The 9,582-nt window shown below is 37.9% G+C and overlaps 1 protein-coding gene across 1 annotated transcript; it reads right to left on the reverse strand.

The window, feature by feature from the left end:
• Positions 1-8,277: 8,277 nt before the first annotated feature.
• Positions 8,278-9,312, reverse strand: LOC132631522 (uncharacterized). Its single transcript, XM_060347093.1, has one exon. It carries the CDS (start codon positions 9,310-9,312, stop codon positions 8,278-8,280), a length of 1,035 nt encoding a protein of 344 aa, XP_060203076.1.
• Between the last annotated feature and the right edge of the window lie 270 nt (positions 9,313-9,582).

The following is a 9,582-nucleotide window of genomic DNA, read 5'->3' on the forward strand; positions in this document are numbered from 1 at the left end:
TAACCCCTTTAACAACCTCATGCCTAGTACCTTCTCTTTGTCTGTATATTAGAAAAGATAACAAGTTATTTAAAAATTTGATAAGCGACGTAACTTAAATCTATCAGAAAAAAAAAAAATTCCAAAACGATCCATCCTTCTTCATGGCCTAGTACCTTCTTCCGCCATAATCAGATGAGAGCAATTAATTATTAGTAGTAGTAGTTAGAAATTGAAGCCAACTTCATATATCTTAATTATTGACCTCCCACAAAGATCAACTTACTTCCATGTTTTTAGTTGTTAGAAATATCACTCAGCGGAGAGAGAAGGGCACTAATGTTTAGTTTTATTTATAGAAAAAAGTTGACGTGAAGGTCGGTAAGACTTAAAGAGGCATGGGATTTTATAATAAGAAATAAGGAAGAGAACGAAAATGTAAAACTACACTCAGGGCCTGTTTATTCATAGATATAAAAAAAAAATCACGTTTTTTTGAAATTTTGGAATTGAAATTGTGTTTGGTCAAAGTTTTTGAAATTATAGTTTTTGTCAAAATGTGATTGTAAAAAAGTGAAAAAAGTGAATTTTTTTTAAAAATAAGTTTTTTTTTTGTTTTTGAAATTCCGGAATACAAACTTCAAGTTGAATTCAGAATTCTTTTGGACAAACACTGAAAAGTGAAAAAAAAAATCGGGAATAAAGTGAATAATTCTTATGGCCAAACGCCCACTAAATTTGGTAGACTAATTTTAGGTGCCGTTTGGCCATAAAAATTGTTCACTTTTTTCCGGAAATTTTTTTCACTTTTTTCCGGAATCAGCGTTTGCCATGAAAATTCCGAATACAACTTGAAATTGTATTCCGGAATACCAAAAATTCAAAAAACTTATTTTTAAAAAAAAATCACTTTTTTACAACTACATTCACCAAAAACTACAATTTCAAAAACTATTGTCAAACACAACTCCAACTCCAACTCCAACTCCAGAATTCCAAAAAAAAAAAAGAATATTTATGGCCAAACGGCACCTTAGTTTTTCCTTTTTTGGATTCAAACTTGTTTATAGCTCTGTATTTCACGATTTTTCTTAAGCTCGAAAAAACATCGTTTACAGTTAAAGAAATTAAAGTAAAATTTTATGAATAGCTTTACATGATGTAATAGAAATGCAAATTAAAGTTATCTTGTGTATTCAGGAATTAAAGAAATTAAAGTAAAATTTTATGATGTAAGCTTGGCCGTTGGCGTAACGTTAAAGTTATGTTATGTACTCGGGAATTTCTAAGGATTCAAAAGGTGAAAGTAACAATCATGGAACTGCAAAATTAAAAAAATAGATCAAGGCTGACGCGGTGCGCACCATGATACAACGATATTAGGTGCTACTACGTATTTTCCTTTAAAAATAATAATTTATTTCTTAATTTTTTTAAAATAATTTAATGTTTAAATTAGTCTGTTTCGCTTTTCATGACACAGATAACAATATAATCAACGGCGAAAGAGGATTGATACATCACGATACGATTTTCGCTTACCCACTGTTTATAGCTTCATTCTTTATAAATCTTGCAAATATCATAATATGATTTAAGTATGTATTTAATGATTTTTTTAATTCTCCAATTAGTATCTCCAAAATTTATGATTATATACATACTATTATTTATAATCACAATTTTCTCTTATATAAAAAATCATTATTAAACTGGTTCACGTATAATAAAACGGAGCGAGTAATAGTTTTCTAAGGTTTTAAAGGGGCTGATGATGAACTTTTGATCTCATTTTACCCCATAAATATATTTTCAGATTAATTGTTCGATCTTCGAATTCTAATAAGCGGAAGTCAAAAAATCAAAATCGTACATTTCCAAAAAAAAAAAAAAAAGAGAGTTAGGTTTATTTCCCGATTTTCTAGTCTAGTTAGATGGGGTTAATTAATGCACCAAATAGCTACTGCCAGCTTTAAGGTACTAGCCTTCTTGGAGTGGGGTCGAGGAATTTGTTTGTATATTTTAATTTAACATTCGAATTATCACCTGTTTTAATTGAACATTTGAATAGAGACTAAATTTCAATTTCATTAAGAAAATTAAAATACAATTAAAGAATAAGAAATACTTTATATAATTAACTTATTTATATAACAGGCACTCGTGTTAAGTACTTTTCAAAATATGACAAAAATTCGATTGTATGGAGGTTGAGGATTAGGTAGAAGGTAGGCATAAGTTGCTCAGTAATTTTTTTTTTTTGCTATTTTTTTTTCTCCTTTATTTTCCACACGTCTTCTTCACTTATTTATGTAATTTATATTCTTACCTATTTTGAAATGCTTTGTTTGAGTCGTCTTCTATCAAGAACAACTTCTCTATTTTAATATTCGTTCTGTCCCATAATAAGTATCATTCTATTCAAAAAAATTATTCATAATAAGTGTCATTTTAAAAAATCAAGACATATAATATCAGATGTGACACGTGCTCAAATTAGAGGTCTAAATCGGTTAATTAAATCAATCCAATTTAAAATTTCAAATTAATAAAAATCCGACTCATACACCCAACCCAACCCACCCACAACCATCTAGTTGGAGGTCACGTGTCATATCTGGTATTATAAAATTAGCGTTAATTAAAAATGACATAGATGAGTGATTTTTAGTAACGACAATGACATAAATGAACTAAACTATTGATGAGCGATATAAATGAGCTATTTTCAATAATTTGATGGCATATTTGAGACATTCTATTGACAAGTGATGTAAATGAATCATTTTTGATAATTTGAGGAACTATTTGAGGCTTTTCCGTTGTTATTACTCAAATATCTAAATAAAGCAGCAGCTAGCGCACTAGTCTCATGTCTGCCAGTCGGTGATGGTAGCGGGCTCTATGGGTTGCTGTTGTTTACCACGCGGTGATCATTAGTGTATATGTGGCGCCATGCATGTATTTCTTCTTTCTTTTTAAAAGCTCTATCACCTCTCTAGAAAATCACGCCGCCCGTGAATTCGGCGCTTTAACGAGCAGCGTAATCCATCAGGAGTAGTAGGTTAGTTTGCCGCCCAACTTAATGAAAAAGACGTGGTTGATTTTATGTTAGATTACATTTTTTGTTTATAAGAAAAGCCTAGCAAGGATAATTTTCTCATTAAGGTATGTTATACTTAAAATAGCTAAAACATCTCTTAATAACGATAACAATATATACATTGTAATTCCACAACTGAAACATAAAAAGAGTAGAATATATACAGACTAGATCTTTTTCATTTTTTGATGACTCTCGGCTCAAAAGAGAAATTTCTAAAAATCACAAAAAAAAACAATGACACAAAAATAGCAAGATAAAACTAAAATATCCCTTCTTTTCAAAAATAACTTTTGAGCAATTTTAATTTATTAAATTGGTTCAACTGAACACTTTTATTAAAACAATTGATATTTGATTTAGCTTAACCTCAAAAGTTAGCAAAAGATGTTATAAGAAGATTAAATGCCCGCCTGAAATTGTCATAGTTTGTCGTTTCAGAATAATAATTTAATAAGTAATTGCTCTTTTCATTTCTTTTATATTTTTTGAAATTTTTAATTAATTGACGCTGAAAACTTACACTATAGATAAGTAAATTTTATTAGGTATATATTTAGTCATCTTTATTTTCTTTTTTGTATTTAATTCTTTATGTTGACAACTCTTAATGAAAATTTTAACTCCTCCATTATATGGATTATGGTTCGAAAATTCCTTTTAAGCAATCTGTAAATCTTATACACTATGACATAAATTTTTGTAAATAATGGGTCCTAATAATTCTCATGCCAAATGGGTCCTAATACTCTGCAAACTCAAGACTGAACATCAAGACCGTAAAACTAGTCTAGCATACACTAAAAAATATAAGTTGGACTCAATTTCACACTCTATTATTCAACTTAAAATTGTATAAAAAGATCAGTCATCCGCGTTCCATCCGATATGAAAAGTTGAAAACTTAACCACTTTTAATTTCTTTATGAAATACGAATACTATTTAACAAACTCAACCCGATTGGCCCGACCTGTTTGATTAGACCGATTTAATGATGAGTTTTGAGGTGTCGTCATGGCAAAGGGAAAGAAGGACCTCATAATAGCACACGGGGTAATTGATGGGTCGTTTGGTTCATGGGATAACATAGATATTTTTTTTATCTTCAATCAAATTAAATATAAATTATGATTTCAAATTAATTTTGATATTTTACCTTAATCTCTTTGAACTAGATGTTACTCCCTCCGTATAAAAATAAGTATTACCTTAGAATCTCACCTATTAAGAAATTAATAAATATAATGTATAGTTACTAAACTAACCCAATTTATTAGATGCTTTTGGAAAACTTGTTTAACTTTAAAATGGAGAACAAATAAATTTATGCGTGATGCCAAAGATATGTGGCTCAATTCAATTCGAGATGAGATTACAAGATGAACGAATAAGTAAATAAAAGGTGCGGATCTGACCAAATATTAATGATGACTGGCCTCGGGTATCAGAACCGAGGTCGAATCCTTTTACCGGGTGTTTACACAATGAATAATGAAGACAACCTTAGAAAATATGAATGAACTCAGATGATTCTATTCTTTTAGTACATGAATTCCCTCTGTTTTCTATGTCGCCGAACCCCCACAATGAATGGAGGCCTCCTCTTTATATAATATAGGAGTCCTAACCCTAGTACAATTCTAAGTAAGGAAAAGAAAACTGGTGACAGCTGTTGCCGAGATTGATGCCGAAATATCCAGCTGAGGACGGATATTCCGGTCTTCTCCTCATGGTGGTTAATCGCCTCTGCTTTAGCGCCTCGTTCCAGATCGAGCTTGGACCCTTATCCTCGATAAGTCGGTCGTATCCTGCCCGAACATAGCCATGACAACGGTAAACCGATCATGTCCATATCCTCGGTTTTACCCTTTACATATAGTCCCCTCATTTCCCGAGGTGAAATTTTTTACGGCGGAAAATGGACCAAAATAAAGCTCAGCAGCCGCCGCCTCCAACTATCCAGGACAAGACCTTCTAGTCAACATTTTACTCTGCCCGATGCTAGGTCATTATTACTCAGCTGCCAAATCCTTTTTGGAAGACCTCCTTGTGTCAGAGTTCTTGATACGCTACAGGACCCCTTGATTTCCTTTCTATATAAAGTCCATGTATTCTTCCTTTCTCATGCATCTGTGCCTCTTCAAATCTAACTTTTCTCCTCCCCAAAAAACCTTACTGCGATTCCCGTATTAAGCTCGTAGCACTCCCAGAATTTAGATTCAGCCTGGCCATTCGCGCTCGGGTGATATGGGGCGGACAAGATCTTTTTGATCTTGTATTCTTCGAAAAACTTGCTGACCTTGCTGCCTATGAACTGCTTCCCGTTATCACATGCGATCTTCGCGGGTACCCCGAATCGATAGATTATATGGTCATAAATGAAATCAATAACCTTTTTTTCCCGGACTTTCTCGAGTGCATGTGCTTCAACCCATTTAGAGAAATAATCAGTCATATGTAAAATGAATTGCGTCTTACCTGGGGCCTATGGCAAAGGCCCTACTATGTCCATACCCCATTTCATGAATGGCCAAGGGGAAAGGACCGGATGGAGCTCTTCCCAGGTTGATGTATTTAAGGGGCGTGCCTTTGGCATTCATTACATTTTCGAACGAAGGTTTTGGCGTCTTCCTCCATCTCGTTCCAGTAGTATCCCGCTCTGATCAGCTTGCAGACCAATGAATCGGCTCCCGAATAGTTTCCGCAAGTCCTCTCGTGAATGTCCCTCAGAACGTAGTCGGTTTCCCCTGGTCCTAGGCATCTCGCCAATGGGCCGTGGAACGACCATCGGTATAACTCGCCATCGACAAAACAAAATTTAGCTGATTTGGTTCAGAGGGTTCCTGATTCCTTAGCATCGCATGGTAGCTTTCCTGTTTGCAGATAGTCTATGTATTTGTTCCTCCAATCCCAAGTGAGGCTGGTCGAGTTTATCTCGGCGTGGCCGGTCTCTATGATCGATTTTGTCAACTGCACCACAGCTACGGAATTGAACCCGTCCAATTCTACTGAGGATCCCAGATATGCCGGGGCATCTGCCTCATTATTTTGATCCGGGGGCACGTGTTCCAACGTCCAATGCTTGAACCGGCATAGGACAACCTGCAGTTTCTCTTGGTATCTCTGCATTCGATCATCTTTGGCTTTGAAGGTTCCGTTCACTTGGTTGACCACCAGGAGAGAATCACATTTGGCCTCTATGATCTCGACTCTCAAGCTTTTAGCCAGTTTTAAACTCGCAATCATAGCCTCATACTCGGCTTCGTTGTTAGTTAAATCATTCGATCTAATAGACTGTCTGATTATGTCACCCGAGGGAGGTTTGAGAACGATGCCTAATTGGTGTAAAGAATCCAGACTCCCGTACTAGTCCTCGAGGCAAGAAGCATTTCTTTATCGACCTAGGGGATTATAAATGGTGCAAAATCGGCCACGAAGTCCGCCAGTATTCGGGATTTGATTACAGTTCGGTGTTTGAATTCAATATCGTACCCGCTAATCTCCACAGCCCACTTTGCTAGTCGGCTTGAGAGCTCGGGTTTATGCATGACATTCCATAGGGGGTACGACGTTACGATGCATACGCGATGACACTGAAAGTAAGGTTTTAATTTTCTAGATGCGCTCAATAAAGCCAAAGCGAGTTTTTGCAAATGTGGGTACCTGGTTTCAGCGTCACCGAGGGTTCTACTTACATAGTAAACCGGCTATTGCGTACCTTTCTTCTCTCGAACTAGGACACCGCTCACCACTATCTCGGACACCGCAGCGTCACCGAGGGTTCTTCGCTTTTGGCGTCTGGAGTAGAGGCGGACTTGATAAGTACTTTTTGAGTTCTGCTAAGGCCATCTGTCCTTCGGGGGTCCATGCAAAGTCAGTCTTTTTCTTTAGCAACGGGAAAAACCGATGAATTTTGTACGAGGATTTGGAGATGAATCGGCTTAAGGTAGCTAACCGTCCTGTCAATCTTTGTACCCTTTTGATGTCGTTTATCACGGTGATATCTTCAATTCCCTTTATCTTATCCGGGTTGATTTCGATCCCTCGATTCGATACCATAAATCCTAGAAACTTGCCAGATCCAACATATTTTTTCGGGTTCAGCTCCATGTTATACCTCCTTAATATGCTGAAGGTGTCCTGCAAAAATTTCAAATGGTTCTCTGGTCGAAGGGACTTAACGACCATGTCATCTGTATAAAATTCTATTGATTTCCCTATTTGGTGTTCAAACATCCAGTTCACTAACTGCTGATAGGTGGCACCGGTATTTTTTAAGCCGAAGGGCATTACATTATAACAATACGTGCCAGACCTACTTATGAAAGAGATTTTTTCTTGATCTTCCGGGTCTATTTGTATTTGGTTATACCCGAAGTAGGCATCGAGGAAACTCAGCGTGTCGTGACCCGCAGTAACGTCGATCATGCGATCGATGCTGGGTAAAGGAAATGAATCCTTCGGGCAAGCCCTGTTTAAATCTTTATCATCTACGCACATTCTAGACTTGTTTCCCTTTTTAGGCACTACAACAGCACGCTAGCTAACCAATCTGGGTATTTTTACCTCTCGAATGGATCCTATGTTAAGGAGCCTGGTTACCTCGTCTTTGATGAATGCATGTTTTACTTTGGGCTGTGACCTCCGCTTTTGTTTGATGGGAGGAAAACATGAATCCAGACTCAACTTGTGTGTTGTCACATCCGGTGGGACACCTGTCCTGTCTAAATGGGACCAGGAAAAGCAATCTGAGTTATTTTTATGAAATTCAATAAATTCTTGCCTGAGCTCGGGGGTTAACCCCGTGCCTAAGTATACCTTCTTATCTAGTGGATGAGCGAACAGTATGATTTGCTCGAGTTCTTCGACTGTGAATTTAGTGGCATCTGAATCAACGGGCACCACAAAGGTCCTCGGCACTCCGAACTTTAACTCTTCGTCTGGTGTGTCTCTGTTCCGATCTTCCAAGGACTCTGAGATCGGAATCTGTGATTGCTATTTGGCACTCTCCCCTTCGTTCTGATCCGGCACCTTTATAATCTTAACAGATTCTTCAACTGCGAACATTTCCTTAGCGGCCTACTACTCACCATGGACGGTTTTGATACCTTCTGGGGCCGTAAATTTCAATGTTTGATGCATAGTTGAGGGGACCGCTTTCATGAGGTGAATCCACGATCTTTCCAGCAATGCATTATATTCTGTCTCCCTCTATCACATAAAATTTTGTTTGCTGCGTAGTTCTTGCCATGTTGATCGGTAAAGTGATCTCACCCTTCATCGTCTCGCAGGCCATGTTGAATCCGTTGAGAACTCGTATTGCTGGCACGATCTGATCTAGTAGTCCTCGCTGCTCGATGATTCTCCGACGGATGATATTAGCCGAGCTAGCTGGATCAATTAGCACACGTTTGATTCTAAATTTATTGACAAGGACAAATATTACCAGTGCGTCGTTATGAGGCTGCGCGATGCCTTCCATGTCCTCGTCACTGAACGAGATGGGACCGTCGGGATCGTCATTCCGAGTACGCTTTTCCCTTGTTATGGAATTTTTGGTGCGTTTTACGACCGTCCCAATGGGAACGTCCGTTCTTCCCACGATCATATGTATCACTTGATGAGGCTCTTCCGGCCTATCCTGCTTGTTGGAGTCCACGTTCTCGAAATGAGTTTTTGCTCGTTCACGTAGGAATTCTTGAAGGTGTCGCAAATTGAACAGTTGGGCAACCTTCCCTCTCAGCTGTCGACAATCTTCGGTTCGATGGCTGTGACTGTGATGGCATTTGCAAATAAGGCTTTTATCCTGTTTCTCTGGATCAGATTGGATTGGCCTTGGATGCCTTGTTTCTCTGTTAAGGATAACGGCCGCCACTATGGTCGCTACATCGACGCAGAAATTATACTCGGATAACCTTGGAGTTTCTTTGTTTCTCGAGGCTCTATCGACAGTATTTCTGTTCATCTGTCCACGACTACTTTGGCCTCGATCGTTCCTCCGATCATTCCTCCTATCATTCTTGCCCGATTCGCTGTTGCGCCCATTTTCCCTTCGATCGAGAATCTCGATCTGCCGTTCTCTTCGATCGATCACTCCCAGAATCTTATCATCTTCGACCCTGATATCTGATTGATACCTATTGTGTACATCGACTAAGGCCATCCCGGGAATTCTATTAGATTTTGCCATAGCTACATAGATATGATCGAGCTTCTTGAATTGAGCCATTGAGTGAAAGCCTGGACGACCCAATCATCAGTGACCGGGGGTAAGTCCATGCGTTCCATTTGAAATCGGGCCACAAACTCGCAGTGGGTCTCGTCATCTCGCTGCTTGATGTTGAACAAGTCCGATTTTTGAATTTCGACCTTGATAGCCCCAGCATGGGCCATGACAAAAGCATCAACATGCATGGCAAATGAATCAATCGAATGCTCGAACAAGTTATGATACCAAATCATCGCCCCTTTTCACAGGGTTTCCCCGAACTTCTTAAGA

The sequence above is a fragment of the Lycium barbarum genome, chromosome 3, assembly GCF_019175385.1.
Source record: "Lycium barbarum isolate Lr01 chromosome 3, ASM1917538v2, whole genome shotgun sequence".
NCBI lineage: Eukaryota > Viridiplantae > Streptophyta > Magnoliopsida > Solanales > Solanaceae > Lycium > Lycium barbarum.